Genomic DNA, 27,803 nt, shown 5'->3' with positions numbered 1-27,803 from the left:
AGGATCCTGCCAAGGGTATAGAGCTGCTCCACTGTTTCACTGCCAGGACGAAAACCACACTGCTCCTCCTGAATCCGAAATTCGACCTCCCGACGGACCCTGCTCTGCAGCACCCCTGACTAGATCTTAACAGGGAGAGGCTGAGGAGTGTGATTCCTTTGTAGTTGGAACACACCCTCCTGTCCCCAATCCTAAAAAGAGGGACTACCACCCCAGTCTGCCAATCCAGGGGCACTGTCCCCGATGTCCACGCAATGTTGTAGAGGCGTGTCAGCTTGGACAGTCCCACAACATTTGATTTATTGATTGATAAAACGTTATTTATCCCACACTGGGGAAATTTTCTTGTTACAGCAGCGTACAAGAATACAAGAAACAAGTGCCAAATGTAAAAATGGATAAATAACAGACAAACAAGGACAAAGACAAGTAAGTGTCACTAGTAGCGGTAGAGACGAAACGGAAGGAAACCAACACATGATCAGGTGCAGCACGTGTTGTAGAGTCTAACAGCAATGGGAATGAAGGACCTGCGGAACCTCTCCTTCCTACACCGTAGGTGTAATAGTCCGCTGCTGAAGAAGATGCTCAGGGACCGCACAATGTCATGGAGGGGGTGAGAGGTGTTGTCCATGATGGATTTCATCTTTACTAACATCCTCCTCTCACCCACAACTTCTATGGAGTCCAGGGGACAGCCCAGGACAGAGCTCGCTCTCCTGACTATTTTATTCAGTCTTCGTCTCTCCCGGTCCGTACTGCCCCCTCTCCAGCAGACCACAGCGTAGAGGATGGCTGAGGCCACCACAGAGGCATAGAAGGTCCTGAGGAGAGCCCTGCACACACCGAAGGACCTCAGTCTCCTCAGCAGGTGGAAGCGACTCTGGCCCTTCTTGTACAGGGCGTGGGTGTGACCAGTCCAGTCCAGTTTGTTGTTAAGGTGAACACCCAGGAATTTGTAGTTCTGCACTACCTCAATGTCCGATCCCTGGATGTTCACCGGAGTGAAGTGGGGTGCTGACCTACCGCAGTTCACAATCATCTCCTTCAGACGCTGGTGTTGAGCTGAAGCTGGTTGAGCTCACACCAGCTGACAAAGGCCTCGATGACCGTCCTGTATTCCACAGCGATGTAACCTCATGTACTGCGGCCTGTTGGTGAGGAAGTCTGTAGTCCATGCAGCCAGGTGTTGGTCCACTCCCACCTTCTTCATCTTCACCCTGAGCAGTGACGGCTGGATGTTAAAAGCACTGGAGAAATCGAAGAACATGATCCTCCCAGTGCTCCCGATGTCCTCCAGGTGAAGCAGTGATCTGTGCAGTAAATAAATTACTGCATCGTCCACCCCAACACCAGGCCAATAAGCAAACTGCAAGGGGTCCAGCTGTGCTCCCACAATTGAACGCAGGTGACGCCGGATGATCCTCTCCATAGTCTTCATCAGGTGAGAAGTCAAGGCAAAAGGCCTGAAGTGGTTAGGCTCCTTGGGGCGCGGCACCTTCGGTACGGGGACCACGCAGAGCTGGAACTTTATTCAGGCTCGGGCTCAGGTTGAACAGGTACATGACCACGCCAATCCGCACAGTCCCTGAGCAGTCTCGGACAGATGCCGTCTGGGCCTGGGGCCTTCCCTGCCTTGATCTTCCTGAGTTGACTCCTCACCTGAAGATCTGTAAAGGAGAGGAGGGTGGGAGAGACTGGGATCGGGGAGCGAAGAGTGTCTTTGGGGGCGTGAGAGGGGGTTGGTGAGCTGGCGGGGGGGGGAGGGCTGGAGTGTTGAAGATGGCGGGCTGAGGTGCAGGGGGGGAGCAGACCGGGAAAGGTGAGGAGTAGGAGCAGGGTGGGTAAAGGGGTGGGGGGAAGCAGAATCAAATCTGTTGAAGAACAGATTGAGTTCATCCGCCCAGTCCTTGTCCCCACAAGTTGGTTTCCTATCAACCCCTTTACCATGGCCTGAGATGGATTACAGACCCTCCAGATGTTTCTGGCATTGTTAAGCTCCATTTGCTTCTCCAGCCTCCTCCCGTAGTTCTCCTTCCCGTTCCTGATCTTCAGCAGGAGTTCCTTCTGGACTCTACCCAGATGTGTGCGTGACGATCATTGGGACTTTAACTTTACCCTTGCATCACCCTGTGTGGTATAGAGGTGAAAGCACGCTAACCTTCGCCTCTTGCAAGGGACTATTTATTGAGAGAAAGTATGCTGGTGGTGGGGGTGAACAGGTTTCAGGGGTCACCTCTGCAGACTAGTTTAGTCAGTGCAGAGGGTCTTATCTCTTTGTTTTACAAAGTTGTGTAAACAGACACGAGTGGAGCATCTTGAGACAACAAGCTAAGCAAGAATGTTTGCACAACCTTGGAAAGTTTCAACAAACAAGTCAAGGAAAGGAGGAAAGTTTTAACAGAGTTAATGATTCTAGGCAACATTTCAACATAATCATACGATCAAAATAAATTGTCAACCCTGACACAAACCCCTCCACCACGATAAGGTGTTTAGTTCCTCAACCACTAAAAACGAATTATTTCTCTAGAATTATCGGTCTAAATAAAAACAACCCTAAATACTTGTTTGATATTGTGGCCAAGATAATGCAACAGCAGTTGCCCTTAGATAGCGCCTATTCACTTGATAATTTCATGAAGGTAAAATTAATGAGGCTGAAAATATCTGACAAGCCTCTCCTATTTTGAAAAAGTGTCCCTTAAGAGCCATACAAAACTGTCTAGTGCGGCAAAACAGACAACTTGCTTACTCGACACATTTCCTGGCAAACTCATTAAAGATATATTTCAAATTGTAGGGCCCTCTGTCATAAAGAGCATTAATTTATTACTGTCCACTGGCACTGACCGCTATTATTTGTGTCTCAGTAATTATAGGCTGATTTCAAATTCACATTCATTGAGAAAATTCTTGAGAAAGTCGTAGCGCAACAGCTTATGGCTTCTAACAATCGAGTTGAACTTTTTCAGTCTCGTTTTATAGCTGACATCTACTGAAATAACTCTTGCTAAAGTGTCTAACGATGTTCGAGCTATAGACTCCAATACTTCATCAATACGATCTTTGTGCTGCCTTCAACACTGTTGATCATAACACATTAGATTGCTTTGAAATGTGTGTTGGTATTTGGGGATCAGCATTTTCCTACTTTAGATCTTACCTCTCAGAGAGCCCCCACCATGTAGTCCATGTTAATGTAACATGTGATGTCCCAACTCTGACCCAACTCTCTCCTTTCAAAAACACATTAAGAACATTACAAGAACTGCATTTTTACCTCTGCAATAACACTAACATCTGTCCCAATCTTTTAATTCGTGATGCAGAAATCATATTACATGCGTTTGTTACGTTGGGCCATGATCATTGTAACGTACTGCTGTCTGGTTTTTGTATGTTTAGCATTAAAAGTCTATTTGGTACAGTTGGTACAAAAAGCTGCAGATAGGCTCCTCACAAGGATGAGCAAGTTTGATCATATTACCCCGATACGAGCCAACTTGCATTGGCTCCTGGTTCACTTGAGATGTGACTTCAATGTTCTGTTACCAACCTATAAAATATTATACAGCTAGGCTTCTTCTTATCTCGTCGAACAAGTGGTACCATATGTTCCGTCCCAAAACCTTGGTTCACAAAAAGCTGTTCTTTTAGCGACCCCGAGTGCATAAAAAAAGTCTGCAGGTTCGAGAGCATTTTTTTTTCGGGCACCAGAGCTCTGGAATGCCCTTATCTACGAAAATCAGAGCTGCTATCTCAGTAGAAACATTCAAGGCATGATGAAAGACTTATTTTGGTACTCTTGCCTTTAGTTGAAAGGCAACTAAGTTGGCTGATTTGACTACTGCTTCCACTTTCTCGCTGTCATTAATGAATAGAATGTTTATTTCCAGTCGCCAGTCGGTGGCGCAATCACTACGATGAATATTAAGTTCATAGATACCTGGACTATCATCACATGTAAAATTTGGAGGTTTGGCGTAGGGCATGATCAACGTATTGAGGCCGTTGTGACAAATTAAAAGTTGGATTCATTAAACAGGCTCCGTGAAGTGGAATTTTCTGATTTTTTTGTCACCACTAAGTGGTGCTATAGGTACAAGAGAATATTATCATTTAGATGTCCAGGTAGTGACATTCTTTTTAGATCATGTGCAAGGGAGTTATTAAGATTTTCCTTGTGTGTTGCCCCGCCCTCGTGATATTGTATTTTGAAAACTTAAAAGAAAATAAGAAAAATCCCAGTTTTCCCAGGTTTTAAGATGGTACAACCCAAGTTTAAATTTAATTGAATGAATCCTCTTGGACAAGGGTGCAAAAATATGATTTTTGCAAATGTGCAAAAACAGGCCAAAATTGGACGTTAAAAATTCATAACTCTTTTCCGATTCATTTTAGACTATGGCTGGCATGGATGCTAAACATGCCTGCCAATTTTCATAGGTCTAGGTCAATGAGTCTGTGACTGTGTTTCATTTTTACACTCTCGGTGGTGCTACAGAGCAATTTTATTTTCATTGTTTATGACGACTTTAAAATATTAAAATTTTCACTAGTCCCTTGTGAGTTTTTGTGCATGTTTAGAGTGTCAAAAATGTGATCCTTTACGGAGAGAAAAAAAAAAATTCTACAAAAATAATAGGGAGCATAGGAGCAATTGCTGCTCGGGCCCTAACAATAATAATTTTTACAAAAACAATAGGGACCCTGCGATTGGCTGGCAACCGGTTCAGGGTGTCTTCTGTCGACTGCCTGATGACAGCTGGTATAGGCTTAAGCACGCCCGCGACCCCCGTGGGGACAAGCGGAATAGAGGATGGATGGATGGATGGATGGATGGATGGATGGATGGATGGATGGATGGATGGATGGATGGATGGATGGATGGATGGATGGGTGGATGGGTGGATGGATGGATGGACAATAGAGACCTCGCAGCGGTCACTGTTCAGGCCAAAATAATAATTTCGACAAAAACATTTCAAAACTTGCAGCAGTCCCTGCTCAAGCCTCGCAGCGCTCACTGCTCAGGCACTACCTAAAGCTGCTAGCAGCTATAAAGGGCCATCGCAGCCCTGACAACGTTGGAGTATTGGCACGTTGGGACGGTGGCACAATGGGACTGTAATTTTTTGAAAATTAAGTGCAGTGGAACCCTGGAAGTCCGCCGCCTCTGTTATCGACCTATTCAATTTTTGACGCGAAATATCGGGAAATCTTTCCCTCGGTACTCGGACAAAGTTTGTGTTGCTTTTTAGCAGGTTCTAAACCCACATGACGCCCAACTGCATTCGTGCACAGCGGGATTCCGGAAAGCTTCACCCGCGAGACCACAAGCACACGTGGGTTCACGCTGAGAGTTGAGTTCACGCGATAACAACCGAGAGCTACTGTACGTATTTGTGAACAATAGCCAAAAAGCTCTACCGGCGAGACCACGGGGTTTCACACTGAAGAGCTCAAGTGATAAAACCCGTGTAAAAAGAGAGCTACTGTATATTATATTTAAAAGGCTGGACGATGAATTTTTCAGTAAATGACATATTCACAAGATGCAACACACCAGTTTAACTTAGCACATGCGCAGTGACATGGTAGGTACAGGTGCCTGCGTGCACTGTATTTGTAAACAATAGCCATCCCTTTGTTCACATTACATGACATGCGTCCAAGCATTAAACAGTCATAGAGGATTATTTTGACAAATACAAAAATAGACACAAAAATGGGAACACCAGATATTTAAATTTTACAATACTGCTCCTTTCCGCCATCAAGACGTCAATGTGGGATCTCCGGCGGTACACTAACACCAATGTAAGAAAAAAAAATTCAAAGAGAGAAATGAGAAACCTGATTGTTTTGGACACGGAGAGTTCCTGGGGAAATGGCCTGTGTTACGACCTGGCCTTGATGAGTGACAACTGTTACAGGCTGATACACTGTTCCGCCTGGTTGGAACACACAAATGCATTAGAGTTTCTGGCGATAGAATACTTAATCACAGTGCCATTTTCTACATAAAATTTTAGCTGTAACAGGACAGTTACCTGTCGGTGTAGTAGTATGCCATGATGACATACCTGCAACCACCTGGGTGGGATTTACTGCTGTGACAGTGACATTTCCTTGTTGCAGGGCTGAAGCCGGAACCACAATTTGACCTTGAGGACTCCCTGAGATGGAGCAGGGGACCTTATAAAAAAAGAGCTTGGATTGATTATGATAACCTCAGAATAACATTATGAGGGTGACTTAAAACAGACAACTGACCTGGGATTTGGTTGGTGAGAAACTTGGGGCCTGGCTTTGAACAGGGGAGTAAGGACTACCAGGATCTCCACTCAGTAGGGTCTCACTGTTCATCTTAGTCTTGAGGCAAGCAATGTAACGACTGCAGAAGTCCTTACACAGGTCACTCACCTTCTCCAGTTCCAGCAGGTGGATCCGCAGCACCTGGATGGCTTTTACCATCTGCAGAACACAAAAAATTACCACATTTTAGTAAAGGGACCACAATATGTGTAAACACGGTAAAGCAGTATTGTAAACAATGCAAATGACAAAGTTCTTAAGTCAAAAACAAGCATACTTTGTGACAAACGAAGTAACCAAAGATGAAACAGTCATTCACTTTGTGATAATAACCAAACTTATCACTGTCATCACTATATTGTCCTTCAGTTATTTATCCAAAATTGAATTGGAATGCGTCTCCCGACTTCCATCCACGGAGGTGAAAGAGAGCTCCGTAGAGTAGGACCGGGCGTGCGTAAAAGCCATGTCCGAGCCCCATCCACCGTCCTCAGACAGCCACCCGGCCGAGTGCCGGCCCCCGACTTCCATCCACGGAAGTGAAAGAGAGCTCCGTAGAGTAGGACTGGGCATGCGTAAAAGCCATAATAGTTTTTCAAACCTTCTGTGTCACTCCAAATCATTAAATCCTTCAAACTCTTTGTCCTCCCTGTCACTTACAAACAAAGCCGCTAATGATGCCGGTAGTACGTGGGGCCCTTCGTCATCTTCGTCATCCCGTGATCAAATCTTTGTCCTTTATGTAAACAACCGCCGCGCTGCTGACGTCACTTGAAATTCAAATTACAGTAATCCCTTGCTACATCGCGGTTTGTTTATCGCGGTTTCACTTTTTTTTTTTTTAATTTTGAAAATTTTTGAAAAAATTCACATATAAGTCGCTCCTCAGTATAAGTCACCCCCCCACCCAAACTATGAAAAAAAAACGCGACTTATAGTCCGAAAATTACGGTATGTGATGGACCATATCTGGCCTACAGACCTTGAGTTTGACACCTGTAATTCAGGCACTGGTACCCGTTATAAAATACTGGTTCGGAATAGGTATTTCGGAATGAGGATTGATACCCAACCTGAATAAACCAGCTCTATGTGTGAAATCTAAGGGTGTATTCAGACCAGAAAAACCCTTTAGTCCGCTTGTTTGGTCCGAACCAAAAGCGGACTTAATTTTTTTCATTTGGTGCGGTTCCTATTCAGACTGTACATTTTGCAAGTGAAGTATACGTACACATCCACACTTGTGACGATCTGTGCTCCCATTGGACAGCAATGACCAGGGCGGCACACAGAGCACAAACCCAGAAACGGAGGAAAACATGAGAGTCCTACGCGCTGTGTTCCTGCTCTGCATATTTGTGATGTTGGTGCGGAGCTTCGCTGTTTGTATTCATACCTGAAGCGAACCGCACCAGAGTTTGTTTGGAAGCGAACCAAGACCACTTGAAAAAGTGGGTCTCGGTCGGTTTCATTAATCCGCACCAGGATTTGTTTGCGTGTATTCACACCTGCACAAAAGGTCCAGACCAGCCTTTCAATCGAACCCTGGTCCGTTTAAAGCGGACCAAACAGTCAGGTCTGAATACACCCTAACAGTCAGGTGTCTCAAATGGTTCCAAAGCCAAATGCAAATGCAGTAGTGATCTACGACCACTACTGCATTTGCATTTAACCTTTCAGACTATAATATAGAGAGGTTTGAACCCAAACTGACAATATAGAGCAGGGTTATCATTTTTGGTCATATGACGTAAGCTTACCAAGTTGTCGAGTTCTGGGTCTTCACTGAAAAAGGGCTTTCCGTCTTTCTCCTGAGAGCGCACAAAATTCTCAATGTCCACATCAAAGCTTGCAGAGGTGATGCATTCAGAACTAAGAGTGGATTGCTCACACTTCTCAAATAGCAGAGCCAACAAAGGGAACAGGGGATGTCTGCAAAAGGAAAGCGTATAGGTCATTAACACATCATTTAATCATTTAACAGTAAAGCCATACCACACTGAGTTTCTTTTGAAAATCAATTAATTTCATGGTGTATTTCAATTATTGGTAGATATCATTCAAAAGGTAATTACCGTATTTTTCGGACTAAAAGACGCTCCGGAGTAACGGTTGCATCAGCCATAAAATGCACAATATATAGGAAAAAAACAAACATAAGTCGCACTGGAGTTTAAGACACATTTTGGGGGAAATTTGACAAAATCCAACACCAAGAACAGACATGAACCAGCACAATAGGCCAACGATACAGTATGCTAACGTGACATAAACACAAACGAGGAGCTGAGAACGGGCCTGATATAATATTAACAGTTATTCAAATAATTATAACATAAAAAACACGTTTATCAAACCATCTGTCACTCCAAATCATTAAATCCATAAATCAAATTTGTCTTCCTTTCTCTAAACAACACCGCGTGTGCAGCACGCCGCTGACGTCGGACTCGTTGTCAGTTGCAGTTCAAATTATTCCACAGGCCCAAATAACAATATATTAACTATATCTCAAATAACAATAATATAAACAACAATTTTATCGAACCATCCGTGTCACTCCAAATCTTTAAATCCCTTGGAATCTTCGTCTTGTGTCACTGAAAAAAACCACACACGGCTGTTGATGCCGGAAGGAACTACATGCGCCGCTGACGTCAGACTAGATCAGGGGTCACCTTTCTTAAACCGAGAGCTACTTCCTGGGTACTGATTAAGGCAAAGGGCTACCAGTTTGACACACACTTCTGAAATAGCTAATTTGCTCAATTTAGCTTTCACTATGTGTTATTGTTGTCATTTCCAGGTCACATGTAAGTGTGATTTTAACAAGAATAGCAAAAATACAGTCAAACCTCGGTTTTCGACCACAATCCGTTCCAGAAGGCGGTTCGAGAAGCTAATCAGTCGAATTCCGAATCTATTTTTCCCATTGCAAATAATAGAAAAAATTTAGTCCGTTCGAAGACTAAAAAAAAATGTAGAAATTGAGAAAATAATTTCAAAGTCCTGATGTACTTTCCAAAATTTAAGTGGACCTAAGTGCGCAGGGAGTTTAATTTTGTCCGATCGCGCAACTGCAGCGACCGCCGAACGCGCAACCGTAGCGCGTCGCCGACCGCGCAACTGCACCGCACTGGTCGCATTATTGTGACAGAGCCGTCGCTGAAATTTATAAAACATTTTTGAAGTCCTGTTGTACTTTCCAAAATTTAAATGCACCTCAGTGTGCAGGGAGCTTAATTTGGTCCGATTGCGCAACTGCAGCGCGCCGGGCGCTCACTGTCGCATTGCTTTAAGAGCGTCTTTGTGTTTTAGGATGGCTTTACTGCTCCCAGTTGCTTTCTTTGGAGGCATGATCAAGGGTTAATACACTCCTCAAAGTAACGAAAATACAATAACTACGGAGTCAGTCGGCATCCGGGCCGCGCGGTCGGGTTTTCTCGCGTCCTCCCGCTCATCTCGCGAGGTTCGACCTTCGAATTTTTTGTTCAAATACCAATTTGTTCGAGAACCGGGACAATCGGAAACCGAGGTTTAACTGTAAAATGAATAGATGCAGCTCACTGACAAGTGCCGCTATTTGAGCTAATTTTAGAACAGTCCTGCGGGCGACTCATGCGGTCCTCACGGGCGACCTGGTGCCCGCGGGCACCGTATTGGTGACCCCTGGACTAGATACATATATCAAATAAATGTAATATAAAGAACAATTTTCAGGAACCATCCGTGACACTCAAAATTATTAAATCCATCGAATATTCATCCTGTCAATAAAAAAAACACACACGGCTGTTGACGGCGGAACTACGTGCGCTGCTGACGTCAGACTAAATATATCAAATAAATGTATTATAAACAACAATTTTAACGAACCATCCGTGCCACTCCAAATCATTAAATCCACCGGAATATTCATCCTCTGTGTCAAAAAACAAAACAGTTGTTGATTCCCGACCTACGTGTGCCGCTGACGTCAGCCTTGTCGTCAGCCTCATCGTCGATCTACGGACCGTATTTATTCTAATTATCGCCCATATTCTAATAATCACCCAGTGTGTGTTAGCGATGACATAAATAAAAAACATTAATACCTCTAATTATCTCCCATGCTGCTAAAAATTCCCCCCAAAACTTATGTTTTCCTCCGCAACCGCATGTGGACGTCATTGCGCAAGTTTAAATATGACTGATTTGACAGCACGTCGAATGTCCCTTTTAAATTGTTTTTCTCCATAAACTATGATGCAATTACACTCGTCACTCCGCTACAATATCCTCACACAACTACGTTATTGGGGCGCGCACTCGAACAAGACGATCGTGATAACATGACGTGTGCAACATTTGATGTGCGACATGTCGCATCGATGGAGCGTCAACTGATGCACCCCGCTGTTAGAGGTAGATCAAAACAGCCGCTGTTCTAGTGATAAGAACACCAGTGAGATGCAGACATTGCATACTACATAAGGAAAATATACGTATCGCCCATTTCAGTGCCCCTTGGCGATCAGACAAAAAGTGTTCTCTATTAATCGCCCACCCCCTCTGTTGGACATAAACCTTCTCTAATTATCGGCCTGGGCGATAATTTGAATAAATACGGTATATAACTATATTGTAGCGTTACCAAAGTACCAGGCAAGACGTGGGTTTGGTAACCGGCTCTTTATTTCACAAAACAAGAGCTCAACATATGAGCCAACACACTGGATCGCTCCCCCCCTCTCCTGCTGCCTTAACGGCCTCACGAGACAATCGGAAACTACTGAAGTCTAACAACATATGCGTTGCTAATTTAAATACACTATATGTAAAAGAACATAAATAAAAAGTTTATCGAATCATCTGTGTCACTACAAATCATAAAATCTCCTGACTCCAGAAGTCAGTGAATGGAACTGATTGTCAGTGAGGCTCCAATTATTCCACAGCCATAGTGCGCCCTCATGCGGTTTAAAGTGAAAATAACATGTAAAGTGATTAACTATACTAGTAAGTACGTAATGTGTTAATGATCAAGTAAACATTTGTAAAAAAATCACATAAAAGTCGCTCCTGAGTATAAGTCGCCCCCCCCCACCCAAACTATGAAAAAAAAAGACAACTTCTAGTCCGAAAAATACGGGAATTGTCTATGAGAAAGAAAAAAAATAGAGTTTTTTCCTTTAATGGCAAAAAGGCCTACCCCTAACCTATGAAAACTAACACAGATGCATATTTGAGTATTCAGAGTTCCATCTTTTGGTCCTTTTACAAATCTTTTTTACTCAAGCTGTCCATCTATAGTTGTTTTTCATTGAGCGGTTCTAAGTATGCTCTAACCTAGACATGGGCAAACTACGGCCCGTGGGCCACATCCTGCCCACAGGGCCGTTTAATCCGGTCCGCCAAACCTGAATAAGTTGTATTATTAAATATTTTTTTGGGGTAATTTTCACTGCAATGACTATGTTTCCCCAGTAGATGGGGAAGCGCCCACCCACGCATTTACTTCTGGAAGCCGTGTCAGAAAGCTCAGTGCACACTCACAAGTGCGTGTACGTAATAATTAGTACGGACCCGGCGCACTCCTTGCTCTATTTCCATCAGTGCCGAATTTCGAGTGTGGGCTGTGATGTCAGCATTCTCGTCATTCGCGCGCTGAGCTTTAAGATACAGTTTTACGCTAATGCCACCCACAAATCTTCTCCTGGAATCCTTCCATTAAAATGAGTGGCCCAAGGAAAAGAAAGGTGGACACTGAGTGACGAATAATAAAAAAGAGTGGACAAGTTGGCTTGACTTACGTGTGTGAGCAGACGTTCAGCCACATGAACGTCAACAAAGCCTGTCACAAATCTACAAACCGGATTCGGTTGAAGTTGGGAAATTGTGTAAAATGTAAATAAAAACAAAATACAACGATTTAAAAATCCTTCTCAACCAATATTCAATTGAATACACTACAAAGACAACATATTTCATCTTCAAACTGCTAAACTTAATTGTTTTTTGCCAAATAATAAATTAGAATTTCATGGCTGCAACACGTCCAGTAGAAGTTGGGACAGGCGGCAAAAAATACTGAAAAAGCTGAGAGAAGCTCATCAAACTACCTACCGTATTTTCCGGACTATAAGTCGCTCAGGAGTATAAGTCGCACCAGCCATAAAATGCCCCAAAAAGTGAAAAAAAAACATATATAAGTCGCTCCGGAGTATAAGTCGCATTTTGGGGGGCAATTTATTCGACAAAATCCCACACCAAAAACAGTCATGAACGAGCAACAACAGGCTAAACGATAGCAACAACAGGCTAAACGATAGGTATGCTAACGTGACAAACACAAACAAAGAGCTGAGAACGGGCCTGATGTAACATATAGAGTGATTAAGGACAACTATTACATGAATAACATGTTTATAAAACCATTGGTGTCACTCCAATTCATTAAATCCATCGATCATTCGATACGATAGCAACAGGCTAAACGATAGGTATGCTAACGTGACAAACACAAATGAGGAGCTGAGAACGGGCCTGACGTAACATATAGAGTGATTTAGGACAACCATTACATAAATAACATGTTTATAAAACCATCGGTGTCACTCCAATTCATTAAATCCATCGATCGTCATTGGTCAACAATGGCTGGGCGCGGCTGAGGGCGCTTGCACTTCAAAATATTCCACAGGCTCATATAACGATAGATAAACTATATTTCAAATAACTATAATATAAGCAATATTATCAAACCATCCGTGCACTTTAAATCCATTAAATCCATCGATCAAATTCCTCGTCCTTTGTCAACATCGCCGCGCGTGCGCCCTGACGTCAGCCTCGTCTTTATTCCACAGATCTAGTATATAACTATATTATAGCGTTAAAAAAGTACAAGGATAGATGTGGGTTTGGTAAACGGCTCTTTATTCCACAAAACAAACTTACAAGCGTGTGGCGGCGTGGACTTCCAGACACGAGAGCTCCATGGCAGAGGACCGGGCGTGCGTAATGGCCATGTCCGAGCCCCATGCACCGTTCGCGGACAGCCACTCGGCCGAGCGCCGGCCCGCGACTCAGTAGAGTAGGACCGGGCGTGCGTAAAAGCCATAATAGTTTTTCAAACCTTCTATGTCACTCAAAATCCTTAATTCCTTTAAACTCTTTGTCCTCCGTGTCACTTAGAAATGATCACCGCTAATGATGCCGGTAGTCCTTACGTGGGTCGCGCCGAACGGTGCCACTGAGGTGGACTCTTCGATCTCTGGGGTTGAAGTCACTGAGGTAGTTAAAAAACTCCTCGGTGGCAAGGTGGATGAGATCCGCCCAGAGTTCTCAAAGGTTCTGGATGTTGTGGGGCTGTCATGGCTGACACGCCTCTACAACATTGCGTGGACATCGGGGAAGGTGCCTCTGGATTGGCAGACTGGGGTGGTGGTTCCCCTCTTTAAGAAGGGGGACCGGAGGGTGTGTTCCAATTACAGGGGAATCACACTCCTCAGCCTCCCTGATAAGGTCTATTCAGGGGTGCTGGAGAGGAGGGTCCGTCGGGAGGTCGAATCTCGAGTTCAGGAGGAGCATTGTGGCTTTCGTCCTGGCTGTGGAACAGTGGACCAGGTCTACACCCTCGGCATGGTTCCTCGATGGGACATGGGAGTTCGCCCAACCAGTCCACATGTGTTTTGTGGACTTGGAGAAGGCGTTCGACCGTGCCCCTCTGGAAGTTCTGTGGAGGCTGCTTCGGGGAGTACAGGGTGCCGAACCAACTGATAAGGGCAGTTCGGTCCCTGTATCACCGATGCCAGAGTTTGGTCCGCATTTCCGGCAGTTAGTCGGATTCGTTCCCAGTGAGGGTTGGACTCCGCCAAGGCTGCCCTTTGTCACCGATTCTGTTCATAATCTTTATGGACAGAATTTCAAGGCGCAGCCGAGGCGTTGAGGGTGTTCGGTTTGGGGACCTCAGCATGGCATCTCTGCTTTTTGCAGACGACATGGTGCTGTTAGCTTCTTAAGGTCGTGATCTCCAGCTCTCACTGGAGCGGTTCTCAGCCGAGTGTCAAGCGGTCGGGATGAGGGTCAGCACCTCCAAATCCGAGTCCATGGTGCTCGCTCGGAAAAGGGTGGAATGCCCTCTCCGGATTGGGGATGAGATCCTGCCCCAAGTGGAGGGGTTGATGTATCTTGGGGTCTTGTTCACGAGTGAGGGCAGGATGGAGCGCAAGATCGACAGGCGGATCGGTGCAGCGTCTGCAGTAATGCGGACTCTGTACCGGTCTGTCGTGGTAAAGAGAGAGCTGAGCCAAAAGGCAAAGCTCTCAATTTACCGGTCGATCTAGGCTCCTACCCTCACCTATGATCACGAGCTATGGGTCGTGACCGAAAGAACAAGATCCAGAATACAAGCGGACAAAATGAGTTTCCTCCGCAGGGTGTCCGGGCTCTCCCTTAGAGATAAGGTGAGAAGCTCGGTCATCCGGGAGAGACTCGGAGTAGAGCCGCTGCTCCTCCACGTTGAGAGGAGCCAGATGAGGTGGCTCGGGCATCTCATCAGGATGCTTCCTGGACACCTCCCTGGGGAAGTGTTCCGGGCATGTCCCACCGGTAGGAGACCCTAGGTTCAACCTAGGACGCGCTGGAGAGACTGTCTCTCACCTGGCCTTGGAACGCTTTGGGATCCCCCGGGATGAGCTGGAATAAGTGGCTGGGGAGAGGGAAGTCTGGGAGTCCCTCCTTAAGCTGCTGCCCCGCGACCTGACCCCGGATAAGTGGATGAAGATGGATGGATGGAGTTTGAGCATTAATTATGTTGTCTTTGTAGTGTATTCAATTGAATATAGGTTGAAAAGGATTTGTATTGTATTGTATTGTATTTTGTTTTTATTTACATTTTACACAATTTCCCAACTTCAACTGAATCTGTTTTACAGGTTAACGGACCGACACATCGGCTCTGTCCAAAGAATTACCACAACAAATTTGACTCCAGCCCATGATCCACTACCAAAAAAGGGAGACCAACAATACTATTGATTTCTTTATTTAGATGTATTCTTTCACTGATTCTTCAAGATGCTGTATTTGGTCAGAATGTTTGCAATTTGATGTGATTTCGCCTCATTAGATGAACATATTTCATAAATCTGACCTGCAGGCGCTGAAGTGATGGAAACTATTATTCATACTAACAGTGTCGTATTTAATGAGAATCACTGAGTGGTTTTTTGGTGAAATATTTTTTTAATGCTGTTAATAAATGCAATTGTTTTCAAAAAGCTTTTTTTGAACATCCATGCTTTACTACCTACTAAAAGTAAAAACCTTTTATGCAATAATCTTTACATGTCATTTGTATTACTTCACCCAAACACTACATCCATCTGCTCCTGGTTCGGCCCGCCGGTCAAAATTTAGAACCCATTTTGGCCCGCAAGTCAAAAAGTTTGCCCACCCTTGGTCTTACCAGATTCTTAAACACTGACTGATGATGATGATAGAACTTTATTCATCCCACAGCGGGGAAATGTAAAAATGGATAAATAACAGACAAGGACAAAGACAAGTCTCACGAGTAGCGGTAGAGACGAAACACGTGATCAGGTGCCACACATGTTGTAGAGTCTGACAGCAGTGGTAATGAAGGACCTGCGGAATCTTTCCTTCCTACATTGAGGGTGCAAAAGTCTGCCGCTAAAGGAGCTGCTCAGGGACCGCACAATCTCATGGAGGGGGTGAGAGGTGTTGTCCATGATGGATTTAAGTTTCTGCCCATAGTCTATATGTAGACGCTCTAATTTCCATAACATCTGGCGCCCTCAAATGACGACCAACATTCGCGCCGATTGTATCAGGTTATAACCAGTCTTTCGCCTGTCGAAAACGGAATCGCTGCCATCTGCCCAGTGTATGAGTCAGTCGTGCTAGGTGATCGAAGCCGGACAGTTGCGATTCACGATGGAACATGATCAAAGGTAAGCTCGGGAATATTATGATAGAATCGACATAGGGGCGTGAAACTTTTAGGGAACAACTATCATATAATGGTTATTGACTGATGTGATTGTTGTGATGATTCGCCCTGACGTATTTCCTCCATGTATTATTTTATGCAAAACATCTATATATAGACTATGGGCGTCTACGCGTACAAAATCGGTGCTGGATGTCCTCGATGCAATCTAAGATGAAGACGCAGCTGTGGCTGAAATCTTCATTGCTCCCCCCGCAGTCAGTGTGGAGTCTGATGAAGACAGCGGCGAGGAAGACGGCGGAGGAATGATCGATAATCTCTCGGGACGGCAGCTTTGCGCTCCCGCCGTGGCGGTCCTCGCCGACGGACGTGTGATTGGAGATAATGATGGCGACACGGAAGAAGAAGAGGAGCCCCAACAGGCCTCCACCTCGAAGAAACGAGCGAAGAAACGCTCGCAAAAAGATGGGGTGGAGTACAAATGGACCAACAGTAAAAAGCGCCTGACAAAATTCCCGGACGCCAGCCCTCTCGCCGCCCCCACGATTGTCGTCGGAAAGAGCGCAAATCAGAAGCTGGACTTCTTCCTTTCTGATGTATATCCTCACCTTGTTCGAGAGACCATCAAGTATGCGGCGGTGACTGACTCCAACTTCCAGCTCACCATCGGAGAATTGAAGCGCGTGTTGGGGATCTTGCTGCTCTCGGGGTACCACTCTCTCCCCAGTCGCCGACACTACTGGAGCACAGATGAAGATCTCCAGTGCGCCCTCGTTGCTGGGGCCATATCACGCAACAGGTTCGAGGAGATCATCCGCTACATTCACTGCGCCGACAACGCGCACCTGAACCTCAGCGACCGGATGACAAAGTTGCGTCCCATGATGGACATCCTCAACGCTCGGTTCGGGGATGCGTATCCAATGGACTGCAATATTGATTTGGACGAGGCAATGATCGAATATTTTGGAAGACACGGATGCAAGCAAGCAATCCGAAACAAGCCGGTGCGGTTCGGCTTCAAGGCCTGGTGCCTGAACAGTGGGACCAGCGGCTTCCTGCTCCGCTTTGACATCTACCAGGGGGCGAGTGGAGATGCCTCTGAAGTGGAATGCGTGCACTTCCACTACGCGTCTACATTGACAACTATTTCACCGGCCTCCCGCTAGTTGCAGAGCTGCGCAGGCGGGGCTACGCTTGCACGGGGACGATCCGAGAAAACCGCATCCCGCGCTCCTGCCCGATCACAGATCAGAAAGCTATGAAGAACAAGCCGCGTGGTGCCGTGTCTGTCGTGTACGACACGGCAAACAAGATTGCGCTCACTCGGTGGAAGGATAACGCCGTGGTCACCATCGCCTGCACCCTCGCCGCCAAGCATCCTCTGCAGAAGGCGTCACGCTGGTCAGCAAAGGAGAAGAAGAGGGTGGCAGTGGACCAGCCATTTGTTGTCCAGCTGTACAACCGCAGCATGGGCGGCACGGACCGCGCCGACCAGAGCATCGGGCTCTACCGCATCAACATGCGTCGGAAGAAGTGGTGGTGGCCGATATTCACTTGGATGCTGGACGCGGCCGTCTTCAACGCATGGGTGCTGCACCGGCTGGATGAGCATAGCGGGATGTCTCTGCTGGACTTCCGACGCGAGGTGGCCCGAACTCTGCTTGCAGCACCAGGCGTCACTCGAGTTCGGAGAGTGGGCAGACCACGCCTGTGCGCAGTTGCCGATGACTCACGCTTCGACGGCATGGAGCACTGGCCAGAAGTGGCGGAGCAAGGCCGAAAGTGCGCACTGCCGACTTGCAAATCGCGTCCGTCCAGTGCGTGCTCCAAGTGCCGCGTGGCACTGTGCATGAAGTGCTTCCGTGGTTACCACCAGCCGGAACAGAATGTGTGAGCACTGATCCGTTTTCTGACCGGAAGTGGCGGCGCAAGGCTGAACAAATCACGGCTGTCCACTGCGTTTATGGTACTGCAATCTTCAGTCCACTGCGTTTATTGTACCATGGTTTTGTACCGTTTTCACAGAAAGTTTGTTGCCAATAAATACAGCTGTGAAAGCCAACTTGTGTTCATAGAAACTTCGGCATTTTCTTACGACTGGTCCCCATACCCCATACAGACGGCCGCTGTTGACTGGAGGCGTTGCACATGCATGCCCATTGAAAATTGCGGAAATGGTCCCTTTCATGTTGCAGACAGCTGTTACGTGTAAAACACAACTAACTCTGAACATTCAAATAAATAACATCGCGTTACGCTTGTAAATCGTCAGAATGCTCCGATTTTTGTGCACGTATTAGCCCATAGTCTATATATAGATGCCGCATATCTCGTGTACGCGACGTCATAAACAAAAAAGCGCGGCGTATTCGTACTTAGGGACACCTAAGGACCCAGAAAATATGCACCTTTTAAGAAAAAAAAATTAAAAAAAAGAAAAAAAAATGGAGTCCAGGGGAAAGCCCAGGACAGAGCTCGCTCTCCTGAGCACCTTATTTAGTCTCCCTGTCCCGGTCCGTACTGCTTCCACCCGAGCAGAACACAGCGTAGAGGATGGCTGAGGCCACCACAGAGTCATAGAAGGTCCTGAGGAGAGCCCTGCACTCACCGAAGGACCTTAGTCTCCTCAGCAAGTGGAGGCGACTCTGGCCCTTCTTGTACAGGGTGTGGGTGTGATCAGGCCAGTCCAGTTTGTTGTTAAGGCGAACACCCAGGAATTTGTAGTTCTCCACTACCTCAATGTCCGATCCCTGGATGTTCACCGGAGTGAAGTAGGGTGCTGTCCTCCTGTCGCTCACAATCATCTCCTTCGTCTTGCTGGTGTTCAGCTGAAGCCGGTTGCTCACACACGGTGAGGTGTATGCATCCTTGACATTAGCATACAACAGGTCCAAAGTTCTATTGTTTCTGGTGTGGCAATTTAGATATTGCGTAAAGGTGGGGAGGGAAGCGGCCAGGGAAGCATGATTAAAGTCCCCGGAGATGATGAGGAGGGATTGGGGATGCTGAGTTTGAAGCTTAGAAACGATAGTGTGGATCCGGTTCGTAGCGGTAGCAGCGAGAGCCGAGGGAGGGATGTACACAGTTATAGCAATAACATGTGAAAACTCCCTCGGGAGGTAGCTTAACACCAACAGCTCCAAGTCACTGGAGCAGAGCTGCTCCTTAACACTGACGTGTCCGGGATGGCACTGATTATTCTATTAATTGACAATAAGACTTTCACCAGAAAGAGACAGAAGACCAAGAACACAACAGCGTTTCTTCTTGCGAAAGAAAAAAAAGTGTCCTTCAAAGTTCCACTTCTCCTGTGCTAACCTTTATTGCATTTGATCTGGTCGGAGGTGGTTACAAATCTCCAAATACCGTTTGTGTTTGCGTGTCTTGACTACGTGTGTGCACTAATACTGATAGGCAAGAATGCTGTTTTGCTTTAAGAAGTTACAACAAGCGTCTGTTTATAATATAAAAATATACGACTCATAATACTGCCATATTTCCTAAAAATATTTAAGACAATACCGTATTTTTCAGACTAAAAGTCGCTCCGGAATATAGGTTGCATTAGCCATGAAATGCACAATAACGTGAAATACAAAACATATAAGTCGCTCCGGAGTATAAGTCGCATTTTGGGGGAAATTTATTGGACAAAATCCAACACCAAGAACAGACATGAACGAGCAACAACAGGCTAAACGATAGGTATGCTAACGTGACATAAACACAACCGAAGAGCTGAGAACGGGCCTGACGTAACAACCAGAATTATTCAAATAACTATTACATAAATAACACATTTATAAAACCATCTGTGTCACTCCAATTCATTAAATCCATCGATCGTCCTTTATGTCAACAATGCCGGCCGGGTGCGCACCGCTGATGGCGGTTGCACTTCAAAATATTCCACAGGCCCATATAACGATATATAAATTATATGTCAAATAACTATTATATAAGCAATAATATTATCAAACCATCTGTGTCAGTCCAAATCATTAAATCCATCGATCAAATTCCTCGTCCTTTGTCAACAACGCCGCGTGTGCGCCCTGACGTCAGCCTCGTCGTTATTCCACAGATCTAGTATACTACTAACTATATTGTAACGTTAACAAAGTACAAGGAAAACATGGGTTTGGTAAACGGCTCTTTATTTAACAAAAAAAGAGTTCAACGAGCGAACAACTACTGAACTGTAACGATAAAAACATGTACGTACAAGTTGCTACACGAAATAAAATATATCAACTAACTATAACAAATAGTTCACCGCCACACGGCCCCAAGCACCGGCGTCAACTTCCAGGCATGTGGCGGGGTGGACTTCCATCCCCGGAGGTGGCACTTCCAGCCATGGAGGTGGAAGAGAGCTACATTGAATAGGACTGGGCACGCGTAAAAGCCATGTCCGAGCCCCATCCACCATCCCCGGACAGCCACCCGGCCGAGCGCCGGCCCCCGATTTCCATCCACAGAGGTGAAACAGAGCTCCGTAGAGTAGGACCAAGCGTGCGTAAAAGCCATCATAGTTTTTCAACCCTTCTGTGTCACTCAAAATCATTAAATCCTTCAAACTCTTCATCCTCCGTGTCACTTACAAACAAAGCCGCTAATGATGTCAGTAGTACGTGGGGCCCTTTGTCATCTTCGTCATCCCGTGATCGAATCTTTGTCCTTTATGTAAACAACCACCGCGCCGCTGACGTCACTTGAAATTCAAATTACAGTAATCCCTTGCTACATCGCGGTTCGTTTATCGCAGTTTCACTTTTTTTTTCTTTTTGAAATTTGAAAATTTGTGAAAACTTTCACATATAAGTCGCTCCTCAGTATGTCGACCCCCCCACCCAAACTATAAAAAAAAAACGCGACTTTTAGTCCGAAAATTACATTACATGCATATTTTGGTCTGTACCATTTATCACATTGTCGGTTTTCAAAATTAAGACAGACAGACAGACAGACATACAGACAGACAGACAGACAGAGATGAGAATGGAAAATGCGAAAAAACGGAAAAGTAGCCGGGTGTCTGATTAATTTTTTTGAGCATATATATATATATATATATATATATAGTCAGCAAAATACACTGCTCAAAAAAATTAATAGGAACAGTTTTTTGTCAGGGTATGGCATGAATTAAATTAGACTTTTCTGTTAAGGTTTTGGTCAGGTACACAGAGGGGGTTGTTAATCAGTTTCAGCTGCATTGGTGTTGATGGAATTAACAACAGGTGCACTAGAGGGGTAACAACGAGATGGTCCCCAAAACAGGACTGATTTTGCTGGTGGAGGCCATTTCAAATTCTTCCCTCTTGATCTTTTTCAACAGTTTTTCCACAAATGTTGGCTTTAGCTAGAGTCATCATCACGACTGGGAGCATGAGGTGATTACTTAACCCTCCTAAAGTTGTGCAGATTGTTTGACTCCTCCAGGATGGCACATCCATGCGTGCTGTTGCAAGAAGATATGTGTCTCCCAGTACAATCTCCAGAGCTTGGAGGAGATTTCAGGAGACAGACAGTTACTCTAGGAGAGCTGGACAGGGCCGTAGACAGTCCTCATTCAATCAGCAGGACCGATATCTGCTGCTTTGTGTAAGAAACAAAAGGTTGAGCCCTGCCTGAGGCCTACAGAATGACCTCCAAGCTGGCTACTGGTGTGAATGTCTCTGCCCAAACAGTCAGAAACAGACTTCACGAGGGTGGCTTCAGGGCACGACGTCCTGTAGTGTTTCCTGTGCTCATTGCTCAGCACCGTGGAGCTCGATTGGAATTTGCCATAGAACACCAGAATTGGCAAGTCCGCCACTGGCGCCCTGTGGTTTTCACCGATGAGAGCAGGTTTACCCTGAGCACCTGTGATAGATGTGAAAGGGTCTGGAGAAGCCAAAGAGAGCGCTATGCTGCCTGTCACTGATGCCCTTAGACAGATCTGGGAAGACATCTCACAAGACACCATCTGTCGTCTCATTAGGAGCATGCCGCGACGTTGTCAAGCATGCATACAAGCCCGTGGGGGCCACACAAGATATTGAAAATAATTTTGAGTTGCAGAAATTGAATTTGGGCAAAAAGGACGAGCCTGCCATATCATTTTTTCACTTTGATTTGTGGGGTGTCTGTATACTGAGCCCTCTGTAGGCTGAAAACTTTTATTTCCATCAAAAGATGTGGCATCCTTTTGTTCCTGAGACATTAAACTGTTCATATCAGTATAGATATCCCCCAAAAAGTGTTCACCATTGAAATCTGATGTGTTTTCAAAGTGTTCCTTTAATTTGTGTATTAATATATATGTATATACATATATATATATATATACATATACATATATATATATATACATATATATATACATATATATATATACATATATATATATACACATATATATATATATATATACATATATATATATACATACATATATATATACATACATATATATACATACATATATATATACATATATACATATATATATACATATATATATATATATATATATATATATATATATATATATATATATATATATATATATATATATATATATACAACTCTCCATGAGCGCCTGGCAGCACAAATGAACCAGCTGCTAAGGGATGGGACTCACCCTGAATGGCTAACCCAAGGGCGTATGATCCTGATCCAGAAGGATCCATCAAAGGGTACAGTCCCATCCAACTACCGGCCAATCACCTGCCTCTCCACAACATGGAAGCTGATGTCGGGCATAATATCAGATAAGATCAGCAGGCACATGGATCAATACATGAGCACTGCTCAGAAAGGGATTGGTAAAAATACCAGAGGAGCAAAACATCAACTCCTGGTGGATAGAACAGTCACCCAAGACTGCAGAACTAGACGTACCAACCTGAGCACTGCCTGGATTGATTACAAGAAAGCATATGACTCAATGCCACATACTTGGATCACTGAATGCTTGAGGCTGTACAACATCAATGGGACTCTGAGAACCTTCATCGCCAACTCGATGAAACAGTGGAAAACCACACTTGAAGCAAATGTCAAGCCACTTGCACACGTGACCATCAAATGTGGTATATACCAAGGAGACGCTCTGTCCCCAATGCTGTTCTGTATAGGACTGAACCCCCTCAGCCAAATAATCAACAAGACGGGCTATGGATACCAACTCAGGAATGGGGCCACCATCAGCCACCTCCTCTACATGGATGACATAAAGCTGTACGCTAAGAACGAGCGGGACATTGACTCCCTGATCCACACTACCAGGATCTACAGCTCTGACATCGGAATGTCATTCGGACTTGAGAAATGTGGCCGCATGGTGACTAAAAGAGGAAAGGTAATCCACACAGAGGGGATCTCACTCCCAGAAGGAACAATAGCAGACATTGAGGACAGCTACAAATACCTTGGAATTCCACAGGCAAATGGCAACCTTGACGAGGAAACAAGGAAAGCAGCCACAGCCAAATACCTCCATCGAGTAAGGCAAGTCCTAAGAAGTCAGCTCAATGGCAAGAACAAGTCCCTAGCCATTAACAGCTACGCCCTACCAGTAATCAGATACCCTGCAGGAATCATACGGTGGCCAAAGGAAGATATACAGACCACAGATATCAAGACACGGAAGCTCCTAACCATGCATGGAGGGTTCCATCCCAAATCCAGCACCCTGAGACTGTACACTAGCCGTAAAGAAGGAGGCCGAGGACTAGCGAGCGTGAGAGCCACTATCCAAGATGAAACATCCAAGATCCATAAGTACATCAGGGATAAGGCCCCAACGGATCACGTGCTCAGTGAATGTCTCAGACAATGGGCATCAAAGGAAGATGAGGTGCTGGAGGGACCATCATGGGAGGACAAGCCCCTACATGGGATGTACCACCGAAACATAGCTGAAGTAGCTGATATCCAGAAATCCTACCAATGGCTAGAAAGAGCTGGTCTGAAGGACAGCACAGAGGCACTGATCCTGGCTGCACAAGAACAGGCCTTGAGCACCAGAGCAATAGAGGCCCAAATCTACCACACCAGACAAGACCCCAGGTGTAGATTGTGCAAAGAAGGTCCTGAGACAATCCAGCACATAACTGCAGGGTGTAAGATGCTGGCAGGTAAAGCATACATGGAGCGCCATAACCAAGTAGCTGGAATAGTGTACAGGAACATCTGTGCAGAGTATGGACTGGAAGTCCCAAGATCCAAGTGGGAAGCACCTCCAAAGGTGGTAGAGAATGACCAAGCCAAGATCCTCTGGGACTTCCAGATCCAGACAGACAGAATGGTAATGGCGAACCAACCGGACATTGTGGTGGTGGACAAAGAGCAGAGGAAAGCCGTTGTGGTTGACATAGCCATCCCAAATGATGGTAACATTAGGAAAAAGGAACATGAGAAACTTGAGAAATATCAAGGGCTCAGAGAAGAGCTGGAGAAGACCTGGAGAGTTAAGACTTCAGTGGTACCTGTGGTCATTGGAGCACTAGGGGCAGTAACCCCCAAACTGGAGGAGTGGCTGAAACAGATCCCAGGAAAAACATCTGACATCTCAGTCCAGAAAAGTGCAGTACTAGGAACAGCAAAGATACTGCGTAGAACCCTCAAGCTCCCAGGCCTCTGGTAGAGGACCCGAGCTTGAAGGGAAAAAGAGACCACCCACGGGGGTGAGGAAAAAGTTTTTTTTTTTTTTATATATATACAAGTCTATCTCAGAAAATTTGAATATTGTGATAAATTTTCTGTAATGCAATTAAAAAACAAAAATGTCATACATTCTGGATTCATTGCAAATCAACTGAAAAATTGCAACCCTTTTATTATTTTAATATTGCTGATTAAGGCGTACAGCTTAAGAAAACTCAAATATCCTATCTCAAAATATTAGAATATCATGAAAAAGTATGAAAAAGTATACTAAAAGTATTCAACTAATCACTTGAATCGTCTAAATAACTCGAAACACCTGCAAGGGTTTCCTGAGCCTTGAAAAACACTCAGCTTGGTTCAGTAAACTAAATCACAAGTATGGGGAAGACTGCTGATCTGACTGCTGTCCAGAGGACCATCATTGACACTCTCCATTAGGAGGGTAAGACACAAAAAGAAATTTCTCATAGAGCAAGCTGTTCACAGAGTGCAGTTTCAAAGCACATTCACAAAAAGTCTGTTGGAAGGGGGAAATGTGGCAGGTAACGGTGCACAACCAAGAGAAATGACCGCAGCCTTAACAGCATTCTGAAGAGTCGCTTCCAGAGTTTGGGGGAGCTTCAAAGACAGTGGACTGAAGCTGGAGTCCAGGTATGAAAAGTCACTGTTCACAGACTTGTCCGGGAAATTGGCTACAATAGCCGTATTCCCATGGTCAAGCCACCTCTGAACTCAAGACAACAGAAGAAACGTCTGACTTGATCTATGGAAAAGAAGCACTGGACAGTTCCAGAGTGGTCCAAAGTCCTCTTTTCAGACGGAAGCAAGTTTTGTATATCATTTGGAACTCAAGGTGCCAGAGTCTGGAGAAAGGCTGGAAAGGAGCAAAATCCAAGTTGCTTGAAATCCAGTGTGAAGTTCCCACAGTCAGCGATGGTTTGGGGAGCCATGTCAGCTGCTGGTGTTGAGTGGACCAACACCAGCAGCTGACATTTCATCAAGTCCAGAGTAAATGCAGATGCGTACCAAGAGATTTTAGAGTGCTACATGCTTCAGTCTGCTGAAAAGCTCTATGGAGATGATGATTTCATTTTCCAGCATAATCTGGCACCTGCGCACAGTGCCGAAACCACCAGTAAATGGTGTACTGCCCACGGCATTACTGTCCTCGATTGGCCTGCCAATTCCCCAGACCTGAACTCTATAGAGAATTTGTGGGGTATTGTGAATAAGAAGCTGAAAGACACCAGACCCAACAATGCAAATGAGCTAAAGGCCGCTATTGAAGCATCCTGGGCATCCATAACACCTCAGCAATGCCTCCATGCTACGCCGCATTGATGCAGTAATCCATGCAAAAGGATTCCCAACCTAGTAGTACTGAATGCATTAATGGACATTTTCAAATGTTTGATTTTGTTTTGCTGTTATATTTTTTTTTTTTACTTGGTCTGAGGAAATATTCTAATATTTTGAGATAGGCTGTTTGAGTTTTCTTAAGATGTATGCCATAATCAGCAATATTAAAAAAAATAAGGCTTGCAATATTTCAGTTGATTTTCACCAATCTTCAATGATATATAAATAGATATATATTTATATATAAATATATTTATAAATAAATTGAAAAAATATATATATACAGTGGAGCCTTGGTTTTCGAACGTCCCGGTTCTTGAACAAATCGGTATTCGAAAAAAAATTCGAAATTTTTTTGCTTCGGATGTCGGACGAAATTCGGTTGTCGAACCTCGCAGGATGAGCCGAGAGGACCCTCATGCCAACTGACTCTGCTCGTTATTACATTCTCGTTACTCTGAGGATTGCATCAACTCTAATCATGCATTTTTGCTTCGGTTGTTGAACAAAATTCGGAGATCGAACCTCGCGAGATGAGCCGGGAGGACCCGAGAAAACCCGACTGCGCGGCCCGGATGCCTACTGACTCCGTAGTTATTGTATTTTTGTTACTTTGAAGAGTGTATTAACCCTTAATCATGCCTCCAAAGGAAGCAAGTGGGAGCAGTAAAGCTATCCTAAAACACGAAGACACTCCTAAAGCAATGCAACAGTGAGCGCCCGGCGCGCTGCAGTTAGGCGATCGGACCAAATCAAGCTCTTTGCGCACTTAGGTCCACTTAAATTTTGGAAAGTACATCAGGACTTTAAAAATATTTTCCACATTTCAGCGACGGCTCTGTCACAATAATGCACCAAGCGCAGTGCAGTTGCGCAACTGTAGCGCGTCGGCGGTGCGCTGCAGTTACGCGATCGGACAAAAATGCGCAAATGAAAAAAATGCTTAAAAAAAGGCGTTTTTTTTTATTGGAACGGATTATTTTTTCTCCCATTATTTGTAATGGGAAAACATGATACAGAATTTGAACGATTCACTTCTCGAACAGCCTTCCGGAACGGATTGTCGTCGAAAAACGAGGCTCCGCTGTATACATAGCAAACGTTTTTGCTAATCTTCAATGATATATATCTATATATATAGAGATATATATCTCTATATATCTATATCTATCTATCTATCTATCTATCTATCTATCTATCTATATATATATATATATATTATATATATAAAATTCATAAAATTAAAATTCATTCATATAAAATTCATTAAATTTGTATAGCCCTTTTCAAGAACCCAAAGACGCTTACAGGGAACAAGGCAAAGACATACAGGAGGGGAGGGCGACGGGGAAGAGCCAATGGGGTAAAGTTAAGAAGAGGAAACCAGTTATGGGTAGGGGAGGTCATAGGCTTGAGAAAATGTAAGTTTTTAGACGGGACTTAGATATGGGGAGTGTGGGTGAGTCACAGACAGACTGAGGGAGAGAGTTCCAGAGTCGGGGTG

The 27,803-nt window shown here is 44.8% G+C and overlaps 1 protein-coding gene across 11 annotated transcripts in view; it reads right to left on the bottom strand.

Annotated features, from left to right (window-relative positions):
* The window catches only part of LOC148394684 (homeobox protein PKNOX1-like), an 83,256-nt gene that overhangs the window by 20,571 nt on the left and 34,882 nt on the right, over positions 1-27,803 (bottom strand). For 10 of the 11 annotated variants that reach the window (XM_088382769.1, XM_088382771.1, XM_088382770.1 and 7 more), the window contains 4 exons: positions 8,082-8,253; positions 6,280-6,480; positions 6,057-6,201; positions 5,860-5,957 (listed from right to left, as the gene is read on the bottom strand). In XM_088382769.1, the coding sequence (XP_088238895.1) occupies positions 5,860-5,957; positions 6,057-6,201; positions 6,280-6,480; positions 8,082-8,253 (616 nt within the window). The remainder of the gene's footprint in view (positions 1-5,859; positions 5,958-6,056; positions 6,202-6,279; positions 6,481-8,081; positions 8,254-27,803) is intronic. The other variant, XM_088382768.1, reaches the window with a different exon arrangement.

The sequence above is a fragment of the Syngnathus floridae genome, chromosome 8 (genome assembly GCF_059516105.1).
Source record: "Syngnathus floridae isolate MCC-2025c chromosome 8, RoL_Sflo_1.0, whole genome shotgun sequence".
Classification (NCBI taxonomy): Eukaryota; Metazoa; Chordata; class Actinopteri; order Syngnathiformes; family Syngnathidae; genus Syngnathus; species Syngnathus floridae.
The sequence above is the reverse complement of the archived record's forward strand: the minus strand, read 5'-3'. Positions and strand labels throughout refer to the sequence as shown.